This window comes from Molossus molossus, unplaced genomic scaffold (assembly GCF_014108415.1).
Source record: "Molossus molossus isolate mMolMol1 unplaced genomic scaffold, mMolMol1.p scaffold_m16_p_2, whole genome shotgun sequence".
NCBI lineage: Eukaryota > Metazoa > Chordata > Mammalia > Chiroptera > Molossidae > Molossus > Molossus molossus.
This window is the reverse complement of record NW_023425355.1, coordinates 91,392,164-91,417,301: the sequence shown is the minus strand read 5'-3', so window position 1 is coordinate 91,417,301 and position 25,138 is coordinate 91,392,164. Positions and strand designations below refer to the sequence as shown.

Here is a 25,138-nt window from a genome sequence, read left to right as displayed (position 1 = left end):
TCAACTCCATGTGAGTCTTGTCACAAAGGTCTTGTGCTATTATTCATGGGCCTCAGCTTCTGGACCCCTCAAGTCTAAGCATGACCCTCAGAAGAGAAGCCACACTCCTCATGGAGTCAGGTACAGCCCTGGGCTCAGTTATTTCTTCTTGGATGGATACTGCCCCCTTAGGCCCCCCAGTTTTGGCTCTCCCTCAGTCACAAAGGTAGCCCCCAGGGTGAGCCTCCCAAGCCATGTCTGAGGCTCCTTGTCCCCACACCTCAGAGTGGAGGCCAGCAGGAAAGCTGCTTCCCATTCTTCCCTTCCTTCCCATCCCTTCCCTCCCACCCTCACCCTCCCTCTCTTACTCCCCCCCCACCCACCTCCTTCCCAGCCCTGACTAGGTGGGGGATTCCACCTTTGTCAGGCAACCTGAAGGAGCTGCTAGCCACCAGAGCAGGTGCACAAAACAGAAAAACAATTGGCAAGCACAGAAAGGGAGAAAAACCACAAAAATCTGGGTTGCCTTTGTCTACAGGTAGTGGAGGCTCCCAGCAGGGGGAGAGACTGCTCAGCTCAGAAGCTGGACATTCTCTTGTGCTTAGGACAATCCTCTTCACTTCTTTTCAGCTCCACTTCCCTGTCCCCAAGTACTCACACTGAGAGCTCTGGAGGGGTGTGTAAGAGTGTGTGCACGTGCATGTGCCTGGGCTCATGTTGCACATACACTCGCACACAACTGAAGGGGTGCCCATGCTCCTCAGGGGTTTCTCTCTGGTAAAGTCCTGTGCACAAACACAAAGACAGACAGGTGTGTGCACACCTGTGCACACACACAGACACACACTAGATTCTAAGGGAGAGTAGGGAGTGGGGTTCCTGGAGGCTCACTGGACCTGGGCTGGGGCAGAGGGCCCGCCCTGTAGTGCAGCTGGCTCCCATTTGGGCTGCTCAAACGGTGGTAACTGAGAGAAGAGGGTTGTAGACCCGCTTGCCATCAGCTGAGCGAGTGCCATGGGCCAGCATCTCCTGGATGGTGATCCAGTTGTCTAGAATCTTCTTGTTCCTCTTCTTCATGGTTTTGCGGTGGCTCAAGGCAATAATGTTGAGCTCAGCCTTGCTGTCACCATTCTGCTGTTCCCTCAGGCATTCCAACCGGCTCTGCATCATGAACTCACGCCGCTTCCGCTGCTCCCGGGCACGAATCAGGTGCTGCTTCCGCTCCTCCTTGCTCCAGTAGCGACCCATCTTCATCTCACTCACCGCATCGTCGTCCGTGGTCATGCCACTGCGCTCCTCCCGGATTTTCAGGGCCCGGGCTTTTAGGAGGCGATCACGCACAGGCCGCTTGGCCACGTAGCGGGTTCCATCGCTGCGCACCTTGACCTTCCACTCCATGCGGGGCGCTTCGGTGGCTGCTGCGACTGCTCCGCCCACCCGAGGGCCACCAGCCAAACTCAAGGGGCCATGGCCCAGATCCTCCAGGCAGCGTGACGGGGCCAGCTGCACACAGCTGTGGTAGTACTCACTCTCCTGGCCCTGGCCTCGGTGGCGCCTAGAGAGGTAAGGGCTGCCCTCAGGGCCCACACGCTCCAGGGTCACTCCCATCTTGGGGCTTCTGCGAACACGCTCCTCTGAATGCTGCCTCCGGCCCACCTCTGGATCTCGGGAGAGGGATCGGAACTTGGCAGGGCTCCCCTGTGGAGGAGCTGCCTTAGGGTGGGTGGTGACAGGGGGGCCAGAGGGGATTCGGTTCAAGTTGGAGTTGCCAGCAGTGGCCCGCCTCAGGGGGCTCTCCGGCAGGGGCTCAGTGAGCAGCGGGGTGCTGCGGCAGCTCTCTCCTGTGTTGTAGGCACTGGTGCTGTCCTTGTCAGACTTCTCAGGCAGCTCAGAGATGTCGGACAGCTCGTGCTTCTTGGGCTCGCTGGCCCCCAGCTCATAGAGGCTCTCCTCCTCCAGCAGCCAGGCCTTCATGCAGCGCTCCCGCAGCTGCTGCATCTTCTGCGCCCGCAGGATATTGCGGCATTTGAATTCCAGGTGCCGTAGCTCCTCCTCCAGCATGGCCATCTCATGGCCCAGGCTCTCATTGCGGTTGACGTCCAGGGCGCTGTTGCCACCGGAGGCCCGGGCGAAAAGGAGGCCCAACTGGTTGCCGTTCTCCAGGTGGCACTTGATCTCCAGCAGCTCTCGGTAGCGCTCATACTCCTCATCAGTGAGGCCCGGGACTTCGCCACCCCCTAGCCCGGCCCCCTCAGCCAGCAGGGAATCCATGCTAAAGTGGAAGTCCCGGCTCTGCAGGGCATCCCCTTGCAGGCCAAACTTGCGCAGGGTCCCAGGCGTGTTGGTGGTGCTCGGGGCCTCGTCCCCCAGCAGGTCATGCTCAGAGCTCTCCTCGTTGCGGGTGCTCTCATCAGTCCGGCCCACCCCACTGTCCAGCTCCTGGCTGTTGCTCAGGCCTGGGCCCACATCAGGGGCCCCTTGCTCCTCTTGGTTTACGAGCTGGGGTAGAAAGATGAACCCTACTCAGTCTGGGTCCCACTAGCAAGGGCGCCAAACGAGGACTGGGAACAGAAGGGCTTTGGGGTCCAGTCCACCTCCCACGCACCCCCATCCCCTCCTCACTCTCCCTTCCTGCTTGCCCTCCCCACCACCTGCCCTTCATCCTTCCTCACCTGCTGGGCAGGGGGAGATTTCAACTTCCCCTCATTCTCTGAGCCCAAGTCATCCAGTAAGTCATCCCGGTCACTGTCCTTCAATCGTTTTGCCAGCTGCAGAGACAGGCCTGTGATGTCCCCACTGTCTTAAGAACCTCCCCAGACATCCCTCCAGTTGCCTCAAGGTTCCATACCCAGCATTCTGGTCTCAATGAAGTCAACAACCCAAGAGAGGGAGTGGTCCCAGCCATCATATGCCAAAAGGGGAAACAGGCCCTGGGACACTGCCAGCCCTCCATCAGTGCCAGGGTGTTGGCATGTCTGTGCCCTTGTCACAGATCAGCAGATTCCAAGACAGAAAGCCTGATGTGAGGGGACCCAGAACACCCTGCCAAACACACACACCTGGCTCTCAGGCCGGGCCACCAGCAGGGAGATGTTGGTGTTCTCTTCCTGGCTCAGGATGGCCACCGCCTCTTCCCGGTTCTGGACGTCCACACCATTTATCTGTGGCAAGCCGAGGAATAATCAACAGGATGCCAGAGCTGTTGGGCCCTGGTTGAGCACCCTGGGCTAGAACAAGGCTATCAAGCTTTGGCAGGACAGAAAGAAGTGGAAGGTGCCTCAGGAGAGGACAGTCTGGCCTGTGCAAAAGCACATGTGCTCAGAGGAATAGATGTGCTCACATCTGAGGGGTAGAGGGACAGGCTGGCAAGGTGCCAGAGCAGATTTCATGGGCACACAGGAGCCACCTGGGGCAGTTGTGTAGGAAAGATGAGACCCAGCCCTGGTTTCAGCCATGGCAGGATGACTGGCAGCAGGCTAAGCTCTTAGCAGGACAGAGCTAGGATCAGCTAAGAAGAGGTAGTGGGACGGCTGGCACAGTAGACCCCTGGGTCAGGTGTGCCTGCCCTGCTCACCTGGATGATTCGGTCTCCCTCTCGGATCCGGCCGTCTTTGGCTGCAATGCTGTTGGGATTCACCTGCAAGGCACACACATCCTGGGGACTTGGCACCTCTACTAAGGTGCCCTTTCAGTAGGAAGGATCAGCCTCACCTCGGGGGCTCCCAAAGCAAACCAAAGGCTCCTTGTTTACTCCCTCTTCAGCTCAGACCAGCAGCTTCCAAGCTCCAGGAGGCAGGGACAGAACAGTGGGCCCGGAGCTAGTCACTTCTCTCTAGCACAAGCCACCAACTTGCTGACCAAAACCTTCTAGCCCCTGCCTGCCACCCCCATTCCCATGCCCATGCCCTGGTTGGCACTCTTACACTATTTTGCATGGAAGCCTGTTCTTTTTTGTGTCAGAGGCTAGGCACATGTAGGAAGCTGGATAGTTTCCCATACTCATAAAACATCAACAGTAGGATATTCATATGAAGGTTTTAACTTGATTAGGATACTGCTAGAGTGTGGAGGACAGCAGGGGAGTCATCCTCCCTCCTGTGGACACACAGACATCTGCCAAAGACAGGTGGGGAAGAATGACCCCCCATGAGTGCCAGAAGGGCTGGTTGCAGATGTGGGAGGAAGAACAAAGCCTGGCCAGGACCTCTTCCTGCCTCAGCCTTGCCCACTATTCCACCCTGGCCACGTGTGCTGGGGGAGGCTGTCAGGCTAGACATACACTGAAGCTATTGGCTACCCTGGCCTCAACTAACTGGCAGCCTCCCTATGATACTAAGCAGGCCTTATCCCTGGCAGCTGGATCCTTGTGGGCAGCCTTAGAGCCATGGGCAATATGGAAAGGCCAAGAGGTTGGATGGTATGGGGATTCTGTGTTCCAGACTGCCTCAGCAGCCACCACCATGGTGCCCACTTGTCGCACTGGTGCAGTACAAATGGGAATCAAAGTCCAGCTTTGAGGTCCTAGCACGAAGACAGCATGGGACTCTGCTGCCTTCTAGAAGACTCCACCCCCATATCCCCACCTTCATACCTCTCCAACGTAGATGCCCAGGTCCTCCTCATCATCGGTGCGGTAGCAAACCATCAGGCCCAGCTTGTCCTGGTGGCTGGCTTTATACAGCTCCACCTCCTGCCACAAGGGGAGTGGGGGAAGCAGAGGAAGAAAGCCCAGGAAATACATGAGCAAGGACCCATGCTGCAGCCGTGGTGGCAGGCGCGGCCCGGCCCTAACCCCCAGCAGTACTTCACCTGAGCTGAGCTTCCAGCCCCAGGTTTGGAGGGTCTTTCTTACCATCCAAAAATGGCGCATGTGTTCAGTGGTCTTCCCTACCAGGAAATGCCCAAGACATACGAACGAGACACACAGGAAGCACAGGACACAGACATGTTCGGGACGCAGACTCACCAACATAAACTGACCATGGGACCTCACCCAAGCCCTCCCCAACTCAGCCAGACTTGGTGGGTGAGCCTGAGTAACCAGCCACACACCGGGAAGGACCACAAGGCCCAGCAGCCTGGAAGCCTGGAAGCAGCAGGAGCCAGGCCCTGAGCTGGGCTATAGACAGCCGTCTGAGGCTGGCTGCAGGCCCTGCCCTGGCCGCCCGGCTCACCTCATACTCCAGCTCGTCCATACGGTCTGCCTCCTGCGGGCCGCCCTCCATGAACTCCGCTGGGTCATAATACTCATGGCTGATGGGGGGGCTGCCCAGGAGAAGGGGAGGGGATCAGGCTGGCCATCTGCTCCTCTTGTGCCCTTGTCCCAGCTTCCCAGGCTGGCCAGTCCCATTGCACTCAGCATGGAACCCTGCTCTGGGTACACCCTCAGGGAAGATGGCCAGGCTACTTCTTCCAGAACTCCCTCCTTCTGAGCTACATGCATCCATGCATAGACCAGGAGTGTGCAGGGGTCCACACTGAGGATGCAGACATGCCTAGCTCTCCAACCCTCTCCCCCAGATCAGACTCCTCAACTATGCCAGCTGGCAGAGACTGACTTCTCCAAACTGTGGATGCCCCTCCCACCCAGCACTGACCCCACTCATGCAACGCCCCCAGGAGTTATCCAGGCCCTGGAGGACTGCTAGGGGGCAGAGAAGGCCCTCCAGTGGTGGCGTGGCCTCCCTTGCCCAGAAGCTAAGCTTGGCTGCTGGTGGCCCTGGGCCTACCTCTCTGAGGAGGGGATCCCGGGACCACCTCCCTGTAGCCGAGGTTTAGACTAGCAGAATGAGTCAGTGCTCACAGTCATGAGCCACCAGGCCTGGATGAGAGGCCCTTCTTCCGAGTGAACCAAAGCCAAAGAAAGAAGCCGAAGAGATGGAAGAAGTTCAGAGCAGGAAGAGAGATGGGACAGACAAGGATGCAAGAAGATTCAAGGGGTGATGCTTGTGAGGCAGAAGACGATGGGACGGCAGAGGAGAGAAGATGGAGGAGGAGCTGAGGACCTCAACCTTCCAGCAGCATGGTCCCAGGATGGTCCTCCCTTGGCCCTGGGGGTAGATACAATGAGGAGCCTGCGGGTCAGCCTCCCCTGGCCCCTTCCCCGGCTGGTGTCCAGCCTGAGGCTAGAGGCCTGGAGATTTCTGAGCCCTTGGGTGCTACAGTCAACTCTGGAGGCCAAGGAGCCTGCTTCCTGCCTGAGAGGGCAAGCCAGTCAGGGTCTCCCTGCCATGCCCAGAGCTGCAGCAAGGTAGCCTCTGGGTGGTGTGGGATGGCTGCCCCTGGTGGCGGGCCCTCTCTGGAGGCAGGGCCCGGGGCCCTCCTGAGGGCGACTCACAGCTCAGACAGGACGTACGGCTCCAGGATGACCATGGGCGGGGTGGGCGGGCGCAGCTTGCCCAGCGCCATGATATGCTCGAAGGTGATGTCAGTCTGAGTGCCACTGTCCACCAGCTGCAGGTCATGACAGGAGCTGTCCCCCCGGAGGCGGGGGCTGCGTCTCAACACCTGGATCACCAGGGGCTCCTTGGAGGAGCGCAGGGCCTCCAGGGTTTGCTCCTGAGACAGCTTGGAGAGCTCCTTCCCGTTCACCTGTGGCAGAGACATGCCCCCATGAGAACCCACTGACCAGTGCACCAATCTGCATAACCAAGAAATCTGCTCTCCACCCTTGGCCCTGCTTACCCTTAGTGCCCTCATTTCCAGGTGAACCCCAGAAGCTGGGGAGCCCCAGAAACTGCACTAGGTCTAGGGGCTCTGCTCTCACACTAGAACATCCTTCAGCCCTCCTCCAAGAGCCATCCACTCTTCTGTCCCCCTCACTCCGGCCCTGCTTCTCCTTCAGGCAGCGCTGAGGCCAGAGCTAGCATCTAAAAGATTTCAGAGTCCCCTTTGGCAATAACTGAGCATCTGCTGTGTGAGAGAAAGATCTTGACTCCTCTCCCAATGGGTGTCAGTCAACAAATGGGTTCAGGTGGGAGGGTTGGGGAAGAGTAAGAAGATGCAAAGGACAGGATCTCTGTCCTCAAGGTAGTGAGGGACTCACCAAAGAGAAAAGGCCAACAGGCACAGACCCTCCTGGAATCGCAAGGCAGTCTGAGGTCAAGGAAGTGGCCCTTATACAACCACCGCCATTTCTTGGGTGCCTGATGTGCCCAATTCTGACCCCAACAATCCATTTGGCAGATGAGGAAACCAAGGCTCAGCAAGACAAAGGAAGTGAGTCATAGTCATGTTGCAAGCCAGGATTCTCGCAGTGGTGGGGGGTCAGGTACAGGGAAAGAGGAGGCCATAGCAATCTGTGAGCCAAGGAGAAGGTGGGGCTGGAGCAGGCTCCAGGGAAAAGCAGGTTGATACTGGCTGGAGGATGGAGGGCCTTCCAGACAGAGAACCAGGAAAGCAGAGGTCCAGGGCAGGGTCTCAGCTGGGTGGAGCAAGTTGCCCTCAAGGCAACTGGAGACAGAAGGCTGGCCCAAGCCTAGCCCCTGATTTCTGCAGCAACCTATGTGCTTTGGGCTCTGGAATGGTCACTTTTCAATTAGTGAACCCTGCAGTACACACTGCAACCTCAAGGCCCTCCTTGGCAGGGAGGCAAGAACACTAATAACCAAAGAAACATAGCCAGAATCTGTCATGGGGCCAGTGAGGGAGAATCAGGAAGCAGTTCCTGGAGCAGGGGGATAGCAGGGTCTTCAATTCACTCAGCAGCTTGTAGAAGGGCTGTTCTGGGCCTGGAAAGGCCACACACTAGCAGTGACACCCCAAATGGCTACACCCTGCAGGCAAGTGCCAAGGCAGACCTTTTCGAGAGCTGCTACGGAAACACAGGGCCGGCCTAGGAAGGGGGGTGTGGGGGACAGGGGATGGCTTCCTGAGTAGGTGCCACCTGGCCCTGCATCAGGGGAAGTGAGAGGGGGCCAGAAAGAGACAGGGAGGCTGGTTTGCAGGTGGAAGCAAAGATCTTGACCGTCAGCACAGAGAGTACAGGTCCCGGGGATCTAGTGTGCACCCATGGACAGAGCTTCTGCAGGATGAGAGGGAGAAGGGCCCCACTTGGGCAAAGGCACAGGGGCACAGGCGGCTGTGGCAAATGAGAGCCCTTTTCTGCTTGGCTGTGCAATCTTCTCATTCTCACACACTACCTTCCTCCCTGGATGTCTCAGGGGGATGGGGTTCTTCAGAGATGCCCAATCCAACTGTAACATCTTGTCTTCCCAGCTGCAACGTGACAGACCAGCCCCTGGATGGCATTTCCAGGAAGCAGGCTGTCTTAGGAAAGCACAGGGAGTCCAGGGACCCCTGGCCAGCCATGGCTCCTCTGAGTAATTCCCTTTCTGCTATCTGATTATGTCCCTGTAGATAATTTCAGTTTTTATGTCTCCCCTCTGTCCAAACATTCCATGGTCAGAAAAGATTGTGTTAATCAATTTTGTCTAATTACAAAAGAAACACAGGTTCACTGTAGAACACTTGCAAAATACAGAAAACTGTCACATGCCTTCAGAGTTCAGAGTTCTTAAGTTTCCACAGAACAGCTGGAGGAGTCCTGAGGAGCCACAGCATCTCAGGCCTGGTGGGGGGGCAAGCATGGGGCTAGGGGTTCAGGGAATGGGGAGTGGGCTCACTTGGGGACCTAGGAGAAAGCCCCCTCCTTGATTTATGTAATAGGGGCTGGGGTGGGAGTTGTGGGAGGTGTAGATAGGAGTGGGGCAGAGGGTATGTGAGTGGGGGTGGGAGGGGGTGGAAATAAGGGTGTAGGGAGGCAGTGGGGATGTGGGTGGGGTTTTGGCTGAGGTGTGGAGGACTGGAGGTAGATGTGTGGGTACATTGTGTGCAGGGTGGTTGTTTATGATTTTGGTGGGTGTGGTAGCCTAGATAGGAGTGTGAGTAGGGATCTGGGGCTCTGGGTGTGAATGGATTGTGTTGGTGAGGGGTAAGGCTTGGTGGCTGTTATGACCCTGTGTTGAACTCCTCCGGGTCTTTTCTCCCACCCCCGCCTCCCCACTCAGCACCAAGTGTCAGCCTGTGTCATTATCCTCCTTTGTCCCATCCTAAGCTTTTGGTAAATTATTCAGCTGGGGAGATGGGGGGGGCACTGGGGGGTCTCTACATTGCCTTTTTATTCCAGATTTCACAGCTGCCACTCTTTCCTGCCCCCTCACACATCCTTCCTTCTGGGAACTGGTGTCCTTGGCACCTGCTGATCACTTCCTGCCCCCCTCCTGTCACGTATACCCATTCAAGGCCAGGTGCCCAAGTGTGTCCATTCCAATGGAAGAACCACACTCACTGGTAAGCAGACATACACTGAGGCTCTGCCCAAGCACCTGTGCATCTGGAGCCATGAAAGGTCCAGCAAATGCCCAGGGAGTGTGCTGAGCATGTGGCACAGGCTGGACCCTGGTAGACCTAACACTTGGGTAAGGTTTCACAGCCGTGAGACTTGAGTGTCATCAGGCTCCAGGGGACTCACTGAGTACACTCCCACCACACCTTGATTTCTGACCTGAGAGGGCCCACCAGAAATCAAAGGCTCAGGATGGGCATGGGGAGGCCCAGGCTGGGCCAGAGCAGACATGGAATACTCAGCTCATCCTCAGGTCAGAGAGGAAGTCCCAAGGGGCCCCATCCAACCTTCCCAGGAGCTCCCAGGCAAGTTGGCCCTCAGCTCTGCTTCCATGTCCGTCGCCCCCACCCCCCACCCTCAGGGCAGTATGCTTGAGGGCAGGGGCCTGGCTACTTATAGGAATCCAATTAGAATCATGTTCCATGTTGACCTGGGTGGTCAGCTTCACAAGAAGCCCCTCCAGTTCAGGAAGAGTGATACTTGCTGGATGGGCCCAATGTTAGAAAACTCACGATCAAGTGCTCACCTGCCTCTTGGAACAATCCAGAAGAAATCCACTTTACCTTCCAACACTTCATATACCTGGAAGCCCACTTGAATGTCACATGTACCCCCTTGACCCCAGTTCCCAAAGGCTCTCATCTTCTCTAGTACTCCAGGTGGGCTGTGCCAGCCTTGCCATGTGCCGGGCACCATTTCTTGCCTTAGCTAGAAACTACCCTTTGGCAGCCAGTCCTGCTGGTTTCAGTGCGCTTACCTTGCCTTAGATTTCATGCTCTCTGCTTGGGGCCTCTCTACACATGGCTCTTTTTCCTGCTGCTGGGATGGGCCTAAACGGGTTGGCCTGTGGACCATGGCTCCAACCCAATTCCAGCTGAGCTGGAAGTCACTTCATTTCTACCAGGAAGAGGGGACTCGAGCCTTAGAGGCACCCCTTTGCCCAAATGGGACCCAGGTAGCCCTCACACTCTGCTTTCAGTCAGCCTGGTTCCTGTTTATGCACCAACGGACCACTCACTGTCCAGTCTCCACAGGTCCCATGCACTCAGCACCCCTCATCCTGGCTGACCTCCTCACCCGATCACACACTCAGTGTGGATCTTACCCCAGAGTGTAAAATGGTTATCTTTCTGAAGTAATTTGTCAATAATTATAAAGGTTGAAAATGTTCATCATATCCTCAAACCCAGTAAATTTGCTCTAAATAGATCCCAAAATGACAAATATTATGCGGACTGCAAGGATGTTAAGAGCAGCGTTATTTTTTATTGTGGTCAAATATACCTAACACAAAATTTACCACCTTAAACATTCTGAAGTGTACAATTCAGTGGCATTTAGTGTATTCACATTGTGCAACCATCACCTCTATCTAATTCCAGAACATTTTCATCACCCCAAAAAGGAGACCCCCTACTAATTCTCTCCACACTCACTCCAGCCCCCATCAATCTCATTTCTGCCCATCTGGACACTTCAGTTAAATGGAATCCTACAGTATGTAGTATCTGAATGTCTGGCATCTTTCCTTGGCAAGTTTTCTAGGGTCATCCATATTGCAGCAAGCATCAGTACTTTAGTCCCTTTAGGACTGAATGATATTCCATAATATTCCATAGATAGGTTACATTTTGTTTCTCCGCTAAAATGTGGACAGACATTTGGGTTGTTTCTACTTTTTGGATACAGTGAATCATGCTGCTAGGAGCATTCCTGCACAAGTCCCTGACTTCATGTTTGAGTCCCCGTTTTCAAATCTTTGGGTATATACCTAAGAGTGGAGTCACTGGGCCATATGGTCATTCTATATATATATATTATTTTTTTCTAATATGTTTTTGTTGACTTCAGAAAAAGGGAGAGGGAGAGATAGAAATATCAATGATGAGGGAAACAATTGGCTGAATCCTGAACACCTGAGCCCCAAACCTGGGCATGTGCCCTGATTGGGAATTGACCCTGTGACCTCCTGGTGCATAGGTTGATGCTCAACCTGAGCCACACCAGCAGGGATGGAGATATATATATATATCTGAGGATATTTTTCTATTGATTTTTCAGATAGAGTGGGGAGAGAGACACACACACACACACACACATCAATTGGTTGCCTCTCCCACGACCTCAACCAGGGCCAGGGATCAAATCACAACCGAGGTACATACATGCCCTTGACCAGAATCGAACCTGCAACTCTGGTCCATGGGCCAACTCTCTAATCGCTGAGACAAACTGGCCAGGGCTGTCATTCTATATTTTAATTCACTGAAGTACCAGCAGTCATTTTATTTTATTTTATTTTTCCTTTATTGATTTTAGTGAGAGAGGAAGTAAGGAGAGATAGAAACATCCATGAGGGAGAACATCGATTGGCTGCCTCCTGCATGCCCCCCACTGGGGATCGGGCCCACAACCTGGGCATGTGCCCTGACTGGGAATCAAACCAGCGACCTCTTGGTGCATGGGTCAACGCTCAACCACTGAGCCACACCAGACTCTTTCTATTATTGTTAAAAAATTTTTTTATCTTCACCCGAGGACATTTTTGCATTCATCTTCAGATAGAGTGGGAGGGAGAGAGGGAGGAAGCGAGAGAGAGAAACATCAATGTGAGAGAGACACACTGAGTGGTTCCCAGCCACATGACCCCAACCGGGGCCGGGGACAAACTGCAACAGAGGTATGTGCCCTTAGCGAGAACCAAAATCAAAGGGCTGACACTCTAACCATTAAGCCAAACCAGCCAGGGCTATTTTTTTAAAATGTTTTTATTGCCCTGACCAGTTTTGCTCAGCGGTTAGAGCATTGGCCTGCGGTCCACAGAGACCTGGGTTCGGTTCCCGCTAAGGGCATGTACCTCGGTTGCAATTTGTCCCCGGCCCTGGTTGGGTCGTGTGGGTGGCAACCACTCAATGTGTCCCTTTCACGTTGATGTTTCTCTTTCTCTCTCTTTCTCTCTCTCTCTCTCTCTCTCTCTCTCTCTCTTTCTCTCTCTCTCTTCCTCCCTCCCTCCCTCCCTCCCTCCCACTCTATCTGAACAAAAAATGGAAAGAGTGTCCTCGGGTGAGGATAAAAAAAAAGTTTTTATTGCCTGGCCGATGTGCCTCAGTAGTTGAACGTCGACCCATGCATCAAGAGGTCACCGGTTCGATTCCCAGTCAGGGCAAATGCCCAGGTTTTGGGCTTGATCCCCAGTGGGGGGGGGGCAGGAGGTGGCCAATTGATGTTTTCTCTCATCAATGTTTCTGTCTCTCTCTCCCTCTCACTTCCTCTCTCTCTAAAATCAATAAAGAAAAAAACTATTTTAAATAAATAAAATGTTTTTACTGATTTTTCTGGAGCAAGAGGAAGGGAGAGAAACATCAATGTGAGAGAGATACATCAATCAGCTGCTTCCTGCATACCCCCTACTGGGGATTGAGCTGGAAACCCAGGTATGTACCCTGACCAGGAATTGAACCAGGCCCTTGCTGTCCATAGAGTGATGCTCAATCCACTGAGCCACATTGGTCAGGCTACCAGCATTCTTTTTAATGCCAAAACCTTTACAACTTTGACTGTAAGTGTGTACTATAGTCTTCTAATAACAAGCCTGTTTGTTAAAATGACACATGAACTATGATGGTTACCATATAAAATGTTTATGGGGAAAGGCTTGGAAATAATAAATTAAAATATTATGCAAGGGAAATGGAAATCTGAGATTTCTGGGAGTGTGGATCTTGGCAAGTGGTAGGTAGCCTAGGCTGGGTGGAAGCAGTATTTATGTGACTTTTCTCTTTTGTTCTTTACAGCATTTTCTCCAATGAACATTAATTTGCTAATCAGAGAGGAAACATACAAAAACAATCTAGCCTGTGATCTGTTCTGAGTTTTTCCATTTCCCTGCAGACTATGAAAGTTGGCTGGTTTGTGCTTCTGGCTCCTGGGCAGCCAGGCTCAGACTGCAGCCTCTGGGCTCCAGCCCCTTGAGCGCCGTTAAAGGAGAGCAGTGGCAATGAAGTCACATCACATTTCATATCCAGACTTGATCTGAGGAGGCTCAGGAGGCCCTACTTTTTCCCTCCACTGCCTTCAACTTCTTGCCCAAAAGGAAGGAACAGCTCCCAGGAGCCTGGAGTCCCAGAGGGGGTAAAGTAGTGGGAGGTGGGGATACCTTGGAATGTGAGCTCCAGGTAGGGAAAGGGCCTTCACTCCAGGACCTCCTGCCTTAAAGGTGAGGGGGTGAATAACAGCACCCCCCCCATGCTCTCCCCTTAGGGGAGGTGGTCAAAAAGACTCTACACCCATACCAGGAAGCACTGGGAAGCTGGTTTTGCAAAACTGGGAAGGGCCTGGACATAGGGCTAGCCAGTCAGCCTCAGTGGCCCTTAGAATCAGGGCAGGACTGGGAAGACACCCTCCAAGCCCCCATCCCCACTCCCTCTGGCTCTCTCTAGGACTGCATTTGCAGAAATGATTCTGTGGTGGCCAAGGTGTGGGCCATGATCTCCCCAGCCCAGGGTCTGAGTAGAAGAGGCCACTAGACTTATCTGGGTGATCACTTCATAAGTTACACAAATGTCTAATCACTATGTTGTACATCTGAAACTAATATAATAATGTATGTCAACTGTCACTGAAAAAAATTTTAATTACTTTTTTCTAAAACAAAGAGGATAGAAGGCCTTGGTGGGGGTTGGGGGACACTGACCTCCTAATTGCTGGGTGGGAGCCCATGCCTTCAGTGGGAGCCCATGCCTGCCCAACACCCCAATGCCCACCCCAGCCACTCAATGCAAGCCAGACCTCTATGGTGTAACCCCTCAACAGGAGTTTGGTGATCAAGGTTACCAGCCAGAAAGCGGGGTGAGGGAGGGAGGGGTCGGGGGAGGGAATAAGACGCAGCTGGGGCAGGTGCCTAGCTCAAGCCAACCTCAAAGGGAGTATCTGGAGGAAGTTGTGGTGGGTGCTGGGGGCTTTTCTAATAATCAAGGGTGTTGGAGGTGAGCAACGAGGTTGAGGGGTCCCAGCAGGTGGACTGTCAGAGGCTGTACCGGAAACAGGGAGTCTGGACACCTGAGCCACTGTCTGCTGCTCTGTGCTCTCGGCCCTGGGGGACCCAGCTCTCTCATCACCAGGGGGCTAAGGATGAGGACAAGAGGCAACTGAGTTCGCCTGAATGCTGATTAGACAGGTTCAGAAGAGGAAATATTCATAATGCCAGAAAATGAGGAAAAGAGAAAGCCTTGGGGACATTGGAGATAGGCGAAGGGACACCAGTGGCAGGTGAAGGAGACATAGGAGTAATAAGGAGACAGATGAGAGAAACGCAGGAAGCTCAGGGGGTGGTAACGATTGGGCAGGGGCCAGGTATAGGCGAGGGCCAGCCCCAGCCTCTGCTGCACCGCCCTCCTCCAGCCGCGGTGCAGCAGCCGCCAGTGGCCAGTGGTGGAGGGCGGGGCCCTAGGCGCGCTCGCCCCGCCCCCCTCCCAGCCCAGAGCCTCAGACAAAGAGTCAGGGCTCTCTCCTCTTTGGGCTCTCGTTCGTTCTTTCTTTCTTTCTCCCTCTCTCTCCCTCCCTCTCTCTCTCTCCTTTCCAGGCTCTCTCTCTCTCCTCTCCAGGCTCTCTCTCTCTCTCCTCTCCAGGCGCGCTCGCTCGCTCGCGCTCTCTCTCTCTCTCTCTCTCTCTCTCTCTCCCTCTCCCCTCTCCCGGCTCTCCATCACCATACTTCCCAAATACGCTACTGTGGAATCTGGGCGGGAGAGGTGGGGGGAGGCCGAGAGAAAGAACCCAGGCCTGGTTTTCTGGGGGTCCTGCAGGGACTCCCAGGGAAGACCCTTTCACCCACAGTAAGACTTCAGGGAGGTGGTTAACTACATAATTGCTATTATGACTCAACTAACCCCACTCTGAGGATTAGGAAACTGAGGCTAGGACTAGAGAACAGAAACCAGAAGTTACCCTCTGCCCTGGGCAGGGAGTTCTGATGGACCAGCTGGCTCTCAGCTCTGCAGTCAGCTGTGTCCAGGGACCCTTTGGATGAAGCTGTGTCTGGTTTCCCCAGTCCAGACAAATGTTATGGGGACCTCCAAACTGACAGAGCATTGTTGAAGAAAGAAGCCTCTGCAGAGAAGGGTAGTCTGAGCCAAGGGCAGGTTCTCTGAACTTCTGTCTTTTCAGTGGCCCAACAGAAGTCCTCATTCATGTCAATCCACAGGAACATTGGAATATTTGATAATGAACATCTGCATTTCCTTCACCCAGATTTCCCCAGAGTGCACATTCTGCCACCCCTGATCCCTCCTTTCTGTACACACACTTTAAAAAGCAAGATGCTGAAACGAACATTGCCATTCCCTGGGGAAACCACAACACCCCTAATAAGCTCATGGATTTGGCAGTGGGACAGCCACCTCCACATCTCTCCAACTGTACCAACTAATGCTTTTATAGCTTCCTTTTTTTGGATCCAGAATCCAATCAAGGATCACACATATTACATTTGATTGTTATATCTCTAGTCTCCTCTAATCTAGAACAATGTATCCACTTTTTTTATTTTTTAGAGAGGAAGGGAGAGAGAAACATTGATGTGAGAGACAAAACATTGATCTGCTGTCACCTGCATACACCCCACTGGGGGTCGAGCCCGCAACCCACCCAGACCGGGGACCTCTCAGTCCATGGGATGAATTTCAATCCACTGAGCCACACCGGCCAGGCAATTTAATGACATTGACCTCCTAAAAGAGTCCAGGGCAGCTACCCAAGGTCTTTTTAGTAGTCTAGGGGTGGTGTGTGTGTCTGGGTGCCCATGTGAGCCACCTGTATGTTGGTAAGGCTGTGGATGATGGGAAAGGGAGGGTCAGTTACTATATGTGATATGGAAAAACAGATTATGTCCTTTGGGACCTACCCACCTTGAGCAATGACCCCTGGAAATTGATCCAATAGGTGAAGTGAGGCCTCACTTCTTATTTGTAACAAACCCACATCCTAAGTGATGTTGATGTGATTTGGGGCTTCATTGATTTAATCCAAGTTCCTACCTGAGGTTCTTGCTACTCAATGTGTGGTCCAAGGACCAGCAGCATGGACATCATCTGGGAGCTTGTGAGAAATGCAGAATCCCAAGCCGCACCCTGTGCCTGCTCAATCAGATCCTATATTTTAACAAGACCCCAGGGTGGAGTCAGCTGTCCCAGAGTGCCCCCTTGAGGAATGAGGAGGTACTTGCACACACCTGAACAGGGTTCAGACACCAAGCCAAGTGCTTCGAAGGGTGTCTCCTTCTCTCCTCTCTCCTCCCCCCACTCTCTCCAAAGCTGTGTAGTGGTGCCCGCACATGGTAGGCTGAAATCTGACCCATCTGCCCTGCCCCCGCTTTTCCCAGGGAGAGGAAGTCTCAGGAACCTCTGAAGTCCTGTTTGGGAAGACCAGCAGGGAATGAGGGATGCCCCATACCTCCTGGGTGAAAAAGCAAAGCAATTCCTGAGGTCATCAACATCAACCTTTAGGTGTGTGCTCACAGCTTTCCAGGCCCTGTGGATGACAGCTGAAAACATCCTCCCACCCACCCACCTCTGGGCTAACCTGGCTGGCCCTCCCCATTTAGCAATAATCCAAATGATTTTCTTTACGAAGTGCTTTTCATTTCCACTGCTCAAAGCAAGCAAGAGGAAGAAGCAGATTGCACTATGAAGAGGAGAGATGCCTGTGACACCCCAAAGTCAACCCCAAGCCCCAGCTTCTCAGTCTTTCCTCCTTTGGCTTGACTCCTGAGCAAAAGGACCAAATCTGTCTATTTCTTTTACATTACAGAAACCCTCAGAATAATGTCTCTGGACATTAAGTGTGACACATCCATGAGTAAGGCCTTCTCTATCCAATTTCAATGTTAACAACTGATGGCAGCAACTGCACCCCCCACCCCACCCAAATGAGATCCCAGGGGGCCCAGTGCCAAAGACACTGATCTTGCCTAGGCAAGGACCCCAGGAGGCAGGCACTCTTATTCCCATTTAGCAGGTGAGGAAACAGGCACTGAGCAAGTGAACCATTCAGTAACAGCACACCACACTGTCTTACCTATCTGGCAGGGACTTGAGGTAGATGGAAGGAAAGACCCACTCAGCCCCACTAAAACCTGTGCTGGGCTTAAGTGTTCTTACCTGCTTTTTGTCCGTGTGTGTGTGTGTGTGTGTGTGTGTGTGTGTGTTTCTTGTTTTTAAAGCTTTACTGAGGTATAATTGCCATACAATCAACTGTACATATTTAGAGCATACAATTTAAAGTTTTGATACACACACACACACACACACACACACACACGTGAAACTATCATTGTCACCACAATTAAGACAATGACCATTTATTTCCATCATCGCTAAGTGTCCTCATGCCCCTTTGTCATCCCTCCCTTCCAACCATCCCTGCAAATGCTGCTCTTCTTTCTGTCACTATAGATAAATTTGCATTTTCTAGAATTTTCTATCAATGGCTCAGACAGTCCTCGTAATGAGGTAAGGAAGGAAGGGCATTTTAAAATCTTGGGTCGCCCTGGCCGGTTTGGCTCAGCGGTTAGAGCGTCGGCCAGCGGTCCAGAGAGACCCGGGTTCGGTTCCCGCTAAGGGCATGTGCCTCGGTTGCAGTTTGTCCCCGGCCCTGGTTGGTTGTGCGGGTGGCAGCCGCTCGATGTGTCCCTTCACGTCGATGTTTCTCTCTCTCTCTCTGTTCCTCTCTCTCCCTCCCGCTCTACCTGAACAAAAAATGGAAAAATGTCCTCGGGTGAGGATAAAAAAACAAAACAAAAAAAAACCAAAAACAAATAAAATAAAATAAAATCTTGGGTCAATGGTAAAGCATGATGAGCCTATGCACATGATGGCTACTGGAATTCAGTGCCCCATTCATGCACTCCACAGTGATTTCCAGAGGACCTATTTCATGCACAATGACAGTACCAAAGTGCTGCTCACAGGAAACCCCCACTCAAGTGGGGGTGGGGAGAGGTGCCATGGAAGACAGAGAAAGATGTCTCGGAGAGAGGGGACAGGCATGGACCCACTGCCCTCTACCCTGCTCTCAGTAGCAGATCGCCCCTTCTTCCCCTCGCCATTGTGCCTCTTTGTTCATGGTCAGTACCTCCCCCATTGTAAAAAGGCCCCAGGTGAGGGGGATTGTGGTGTTCCAAGCTGGATCCCTAGCACACAGGATGGTGGCTAGCACAGTGGGGGCTCAGCAAGTAGGTGCTGGACAAAAGAAGGCATGGGAGACTATCAAAAGGACTGGAGAGGTGTTCTTTGGCCTCTCCTGATGTGGCCAGAGGGGAGAAGACAAGTGGTTGACTCATTCATCCAAGAGGCTGAAAGAAGAGCAGAGATAGCTAGGCCCTGCAGGGAATGGGTGGAGTGGGCTGGAGGAGTTTCCTTTGTCACATAGGCTTCCTATGTGCCAGGCCACCAGCTAGCCAGTCAGCATATGATGATGTCAGAGAAGGGTTACCAAAATCAAGAGGCAAAGAGATGAGTTCAACAGAGTGGAGTGTGATTAGATCCACCACAGAGAGGAAGAAGCCCAGCAAGCAGGGGCACATGGAAGGCATTTTGTGCCTTGGTGCTAGATGGTGCCACTTCCTTCCTTTCCACCCTGTGTAACCTGGCTCCTTCTGATTCCTAACCCAACATGCATCACCCCCCACAACTCAGCATCCTTTCCAGATTTTTCAAGCTCACACCCCCACCTCGCCTGCCACCCCCAGCACCCACCCTTGGAGGACATGACTGGGATAATGGAAATATGGATGGAGCTCTAACATGCTGCATTTAAAGTATTGTGATAGACCATATCAGTAGAATAAAGGGCCAAAGTCATGAGAACATCTCAACAGCCATAGAAAAGGCACTTGACAAAATCTAACATGCTAAAAACACTCAAACTAAGAACAGAAGGGAACTTAACCTGATAAGGAGCGTCTGTGAAAAACCCACAGCTAACCTCATACTCATTGGTGAAAGATTGGAAGTTTCCCCTTAGATCAGAAACAAAGCAAGGATGCTGGCTTCTATTCAACACTGTACTGGACGTTCTAACCAAAGCAAATAGGCAAGAAAAGAAATAAAAGGCATCCAGATTGGAAAGAAAGTAAAACTATCTCTATTTGCCCGTGACATGATCCCATATACAGAAAATCCTGAAAAATCCACTAAAAACTATTAAAGCTAATAAATGAAGTTTAGTAAGGTTGCAGGATACAGGATCAATATACAAAAACTTACTGTATTTCTATACAATGGCAATGAGAAAGATGAAAAGGAAATTGAGAAAACAATTCCACTTGCAATAGCATCATAAAGAATAAAATATACAGGAATAAATTTTTAGAAAATGCACAAACAACATCGGTGAAGAAAATTGAAGACCCAAATGTAAAGATAACCCATGTTGGCCCTGGCCGAGTAGCTCAGTTGGTTAGTGTTGTCCCAATATGCCAAGGTTGCGGGTTCAATCCCAGATCAGGGCACATATAAGAATCAACCAATGAATGCATAAATAAGTGGAACAACAAATCGATGTTTCTCTTTCTCTCTCCCTTCCTCTCTCTCTAAAAATCAATAAATAATTTAAAAAAAAATAAAGACATCCCAGGTTCATGGGTAATAACTACCCCCCCAAACTGTTCTACAAATTAAATGCAATTCTTATAAAAGTGCAGCTGGTTTCTGTTCAGAAGTTGACAAGCTGATCCTAAATTTTATATGGAAACTCAAGGGACCAAGAATAGCCAAAACAATCTTGAAGAGTACAAAGTTGGAGGACTCACACTTGCCAGTTTCAAAATTTACTTGCAAAGCTATAGTAAAAGCAGTTGGTACTGGCATAAAGATAGAAATTTCTCCAAAAAAGATATGCAAATAACCAATAGGACATGAAAAGATGCTCAACATCATTAGCCATCAGGAAATGAAAATCAAAACCACAATGAACCTGGCCAGTGTGTCTCAATGGTTGAGCACTGATCCATACACCAAGAGGTCACTGTTTCGATTCCTGGTCAGGGCTCATGCCCGGATGGGTTGGGTGAGTTGCAGACTCGATCCCCAGTAGGGGGTGTGCAGAAGGCAGACAGTCGATATTTCTCTCTCTCCCTCTCCATTCCTCTCCCTGAAATCAATAAAAACATTTTTTAAATAAAGTAAGCACCTTTTTAAAAATGTGTTAATTCAACAAAAATTAGATAAAAGTGAAAAAAAAAACACATGTTGGAAAGGATGGGAAGAAATTGAACCCTCTTGCATTGCTGGTGGAAATGTAAAATGGTTAATCTCTGGTGGAAAACCATGCAGCAGCTCCTCAAAAAAACCAAACAGAATTATATGATCCAACAATTCCATTTCTGAGTATATACCTAATAAAACAAAGTAAGGACTCATAGATATTTGTACACCCACAGGAGCATGATTCACAATAGCCAAAAAGTGGAAGCAACCCAATAGCCATCAACAGATGAATGGATAAATATTATGTGGTATAACCATACAAGGGAATATTACTCAGTAATAAAAAAAATGAGTACTAATACATGCTACAACATGGATAAACCTTGAAAACATGATAAATGAAAGAATTCAGACACAAAGGGTCACATATTGTATGGTTCCATTTAGAAATGTCTGGAAAAGGCAAATCCACAAAGATAGAAAGTAAATTAGTGGGTGCCAGGGGCTGGGAGGTATGGGGGGAAATGGGTATGGGGTTTCTTTTTAAGGTGATGAAAATGTTCTGGAATTAGTGGTGATAGTTGCAAAACTCTGACTTTACTAAAAACCTCTGAATTGCATACTTTAAGGGTAAGAGTATGCAATGTATCTCAATAAAGCTGTAGTTTGTTTTTTTTTGTTTGTTTGTTTTTTGTTTTAAGTGCCTGGGAGTCATCAGGCAAAAAAGGCCTGGAACTCAAGGCTAGGATAGAGACTTGGGGGGTTTCCTTAACCTGGGGGTCAGAGACCTCTGGAGATCTAGGAAGAGCCCTTGCACAAGGGAGTCACATAGCAAGTGATGTAGGTGTACGTGTTCATTTCTCTTGGCTGCATTGTGTCTTAGTGGGGTCCCTTACTCTGGTGAGGTGCAGGACTCACAGGCCGGTATGGAGGAGACAGGGAGAAGTGCCACTAAAGCTGGGAGAACATCAGTGTTTAAGAAGCACTGGCCTAGCAAGGAGTCCTGGAAGTTGACTGGTCTTTTGGGACAAAAGCTACCTTCTTTGAGAGTAGGTTCCGGGCAAAAGTTCTCCCTTTTATGCCTGGGACTCTAGCCCCAGAAATGGGGTCATCTGAGATAGCTAATGGTTTTCTCTGGTTTCCAGATTTTAAAAATTCAATCTTCTTTCATTTTCCCTTAATTTTAAAGGATGTTCCTCTTTTAAAACTGCATCTAATCTTCCCTTCTGTCCAAACTGGCAAAAGCTTTAAAAAGGGGCAGCGGCCCTGGCCGGTTTGGCTCAGCGGTTGGAGCGTCAGCCTGTAGATCAGAGAGTCCCGGGTTCGGTTCCCGCTAGGGGCATGTACCAAAAAAAAAAGTTCTAAAAAGGGGCAGCGTTCCCAGGGACTGGTCAGGTATGGCTGCAGTTCGGACCAGGAAACATCAGAGGGTGGCTGGCCTTTGGAGGCACCCTCACCCTGGGAGCCTACTTGCCCAGGCCTTGGGGCTCTCACTCAAGGAGGAAAACCTGGCCCAGGAATTTTTATTCAAATCCTCCTCAGACAGGGAGACCCCTAAAGCCAGCCCCAGCCCAAGCTATGGTGCCTCTTCCCACTGCCATGTGGAGCCCCCCAAAGGGTTACCATAGTGTCTCCTCCCACCCATGGCTCATTTCAGGCCAATAGTGCAGTGCAGGTTTTGTCCTCCACTTTTCACACATCCCCATGAGTCTGGCCTGACTACATCAATGCCTCCCCGGCAAAGTCCAGAGCCACCTGCTTTGCAACCACTTGCCTTCTTTTTTTTTTTTTTAATTGAATTTATTGGGATGACATTGGTTCACGAACCATACAGGTTTCAATTGTACAACTCAATAAAACATCATCTGCACACTGCCTCATGCGCCCATCGCCCCAAGCAAAGTCTCTGTCTGTCCCCCAATGGAACCACTTGCCTTTTGATGAAATGATTCCAGGAAAGGAAGCAGTGAGAATGGGATTCCAGGGCCTCATCGACCAACCAGCAGAGCCCACCTCCCTCCGGCAGCCTGGGTGCCCATCACTGGGATTTCACAGACTGTCTCTCTGTCCCAATCCCAACCGGGGTCATTCCTGAACCCGATCCCATGAGGAGGCAAAGGCAATGTCCAGGAAGGGGTGGGGAGGGCCTCGAAAAGCAGAGGGTTCTTGTGCCCCGGAGATCTGCTAGGAGAGCTAAGGAGTGCCACCAGGATAGGGCAAGATTCCCCACCTGCCCACCCCGCCCCCTTCTCACGGAGGCCAGAAGAACTAGGCTCCCAGCACAAACTCTGGACTTTCCCAGCCTCCCCAATCCTCTGATGCACTGATTCCCACCCCTTCCCGCGATCCCACTGATACCTGTAGGGGTTCCCCCTATTCTTCTAAGGAGACCCCATTTCCCAGCCAACACCGCTCCCACCTGCACTTGCTCCCCAATCCCGACCAATGAACACGGAGTTGAAGTGCATATCTGTATGAGTCCGGTTTGCACCAGGGTCTCGACTCCCTCTCACCTTGAACTCCCTTCACTTGGCCCTGGGGGCGTCTCAGGCCACACCACCTGGGACATCTCTCTAGGCAGCTCTCAGAGCGCACACATAAAGTACACACACGTGGGGCCACAGGAGCCTCCGCGCACATACAGATGGGGTACAGGCACGCACTCACGAAATAACGCCACGCACAGGCAAGGAAGCCCTGCTCCCAGCCTTGGGGCTGGAGTCCAGGTCGGAGCTCGCAATCGGGTGTCTCCAGTTCCTCCCAGCCACACACCCCCTGGTCCACGCTCCCCCACCCTACCCGCCCCCCCAGGCCCAGCGGGAGAGAGAGCAGGCCAGACAACACCGCCAGCGGACGGCCCTTTCCCCTGAACCCGATGGCGGCCACTCACCCGAGGCACCCCAAGGCCTGGACACCCACCGTTTCGGCTGGAAAGGAGAGTGGGTGCTGGGGTTGGCATCCCTGCCCGGACCGGGCGTCTGCAGGGCACCGGGTTGCCCATGCAGGCTTGCGCCCCTGTCCCACGGAGATCTGGGAGATCTGGATTTGGTGGTACCACTCGCTGCGGGCGCCAGCCTCCCAGCCCTGCCCTGGGTCCAGCCCCGCAAGCGTGTACGAGGTAAAGAGCCCGTTGCTATGCAACCTCCACCCCGCGCTGGCGCCCGCAGCATCGCGCCTCCCAGCTCCTAAGCGCGCTGGACTCGGACCGAGCCCAACTTCCCAACCCGGTCCGATCTGAACCCAAGGCTCGCGTACCAACCTACTCCCGGCGCCCAAAGGATGCGCCCCACACCCCCATCCCCACGCAGTTTCCCCCATCTGTGACTGGTTCCCACGGAGCGCCAACACCCAGCAGCTGCAGAAATTGAGGGCGAGAATGGCTCCCTACCTCTCCCTCTAGAACCCTCCAGTCCTCCCACATCTGTGGCCATGGCTCCAACAGGCCTTACCCCGCAGCCGGCTTCCTCCCCAGGTGGCGCCCACGCCTCCCACCTCAGCGGTCCAGCCGCCCTACCTGAAGCATCACTTTGTACTGCTCCTCCGGTTTCTGGACCACGCACATATTACATCCCATGGTGCTGGCCGGCGAGGGTAGAGGGCGGAATCGGGTAAACGTCTTTCACTGGCCCTTGCGCGGGACCTCGGGTCCCGGGCCAGGGCCGGGAGCCATACCCTAGAGCGGGGGGCGGGCCGCCTAGCAGGGGAGGGGGGCACGCCCCCGAGGAGGGGGCAGCTCCACGCCCCTCGGGTTAACTCTTAGCTGGCTGAGGCCAGGGGCGGGCATGCTCCCTCGCACCCGGCCAGGAAAAAAAAGGGAAGCGGGGGATGGGCGAGCGCGCCAGGCGTTGCTTGGCTACGGCCCCCCAGGAGGCGCGGGGGCGCGCCGGGCCGCCGGGGGCGTCAGGGGCCGTGGGCCGCGCGCCTCCCCGCCCGCGGAGCCCGCCGCTGCCGCTGCCGCTCCCGCTGCCGCCTCCGGCTCCCGCCCATGGCCGCCGGCCCCGGGAGCCCGGCCCTCGCGCTCAGCGCCGCGGCCCGGCCCGCCGACTGGGGGGCGGCGGCGCAGCGGCGGCTCCCGCTCGCGGCCAGGCCCGCGCCCGCGCTCCCGCCTTGTCCGGCCGCGCTCCCTGCGCTCCCGGCGCCCGTTCTCCGGCCCCCAGCTGGCCCCGCTATCTCCAGCTCCCGCCCGGGACGACGGACACGCGCGCGGGCCCGCGGCGACGGCGGGGGAGGGGCGCGGGGACGGGGCGCACGCGCGAGGGGAGGAGAGCGAGGCTGGGTGGGAGCGCGGGCGGCGGGAGGCCTCCGGAGCTGGCGCGGGAAGCCAGAGGCGGGGCCTGGACGCGGGCGTTGAACCGGGTGGGGGAGACCCCTGGCTCCCCGCCAACTCCGGCGTCGGGCCCCGGGCGCCCAGCACTGGAGGTACCACCTGTGCGGTGCAGACCTGGGAGACACGGATCGTGTTTGGAGGAGCGCCCCCCGGGATCCCTTAGAGAGCTCAGGCCCTTCGGGGAGAGGTGGGGAGGCGATTTCAGCCCCTTTGCCAGGCCCTTTACAGGGCAGCCCGAATGCCTCTACCCCTCCCCCCGGTTTCCCTTTAATGACGGCTTCTCTC

General features: G+C 53.3%; 1 protein-coding gene across 2 annotated transcripts; it reads right to left on the bottom strand.

The window, feature by feature from the left end:
- Positions 1–783: 783 nt before the first annotated feature.
- PDZD4 (PDZ domain containing 4) lies at positions 784–24,282 on the bottom strand. 2 transcript variants are annotated; one of them, XM_036270740.1, is made up of 8 exons: positions 24,041–24,282; positions 6,317–6,570; positions 5,154–5,244; positions 4,571–4,669; positions 3,554–3,616; positions 3,039–3,140; positions 2,652–2,747; positions 784–2,478 (listed from the first exon to the last, which is right to left on the bottom strand). In XM_036270740.1, the coding sequence occupies exons 1-8, from the start codon at positions 24,098–24,100 to the stop codon at positions 931–933; spliced, it is 2,313 nt and encodes a 770-aa protein (XP_036126633.1). In that variant the 5' UTR covers positions 24,101–24,282; the 3' UTR covers positions 784–930. The 2 variants fall into 2 exon arrangements, with proteins under 2 accessions (XP_036126633.1, XP_036126632.1); XM_036270739.1 differs by lacking the exons at positions 6,317–6,570; positions 24,041–24,282 and adding an exon at positions 5,783–5,829.
- Between the last annotated feature and the right edge of the window lie 856 nt (positions 24,283–25,138).

Bases quoted from the DNA above. Each gene is read 5' to 3' on its own strand.
- PDZD4 (XM_036270740.1), bottom strand. From the start codon at position 24,100: ATGGGATGTAATATGTGCGTGGTCCAGAAACCGGAGGAGCAGTACAAA. The intron at 6,571-24,040 runs GTAGGGCGGCTG...TCTCTGCCACAG, and splicing joins AGTACAAAGTGATGCTTCAG to GTGAACGGGAAGGAGCTCTC. The intron at 3,141-3,553 runs GTGAGCAGGGCA...GGCTTGCCACAG, and splicing joins AGGGAGACCGAATCATCCAG to ATAAATGGTGTGGACGTCCA.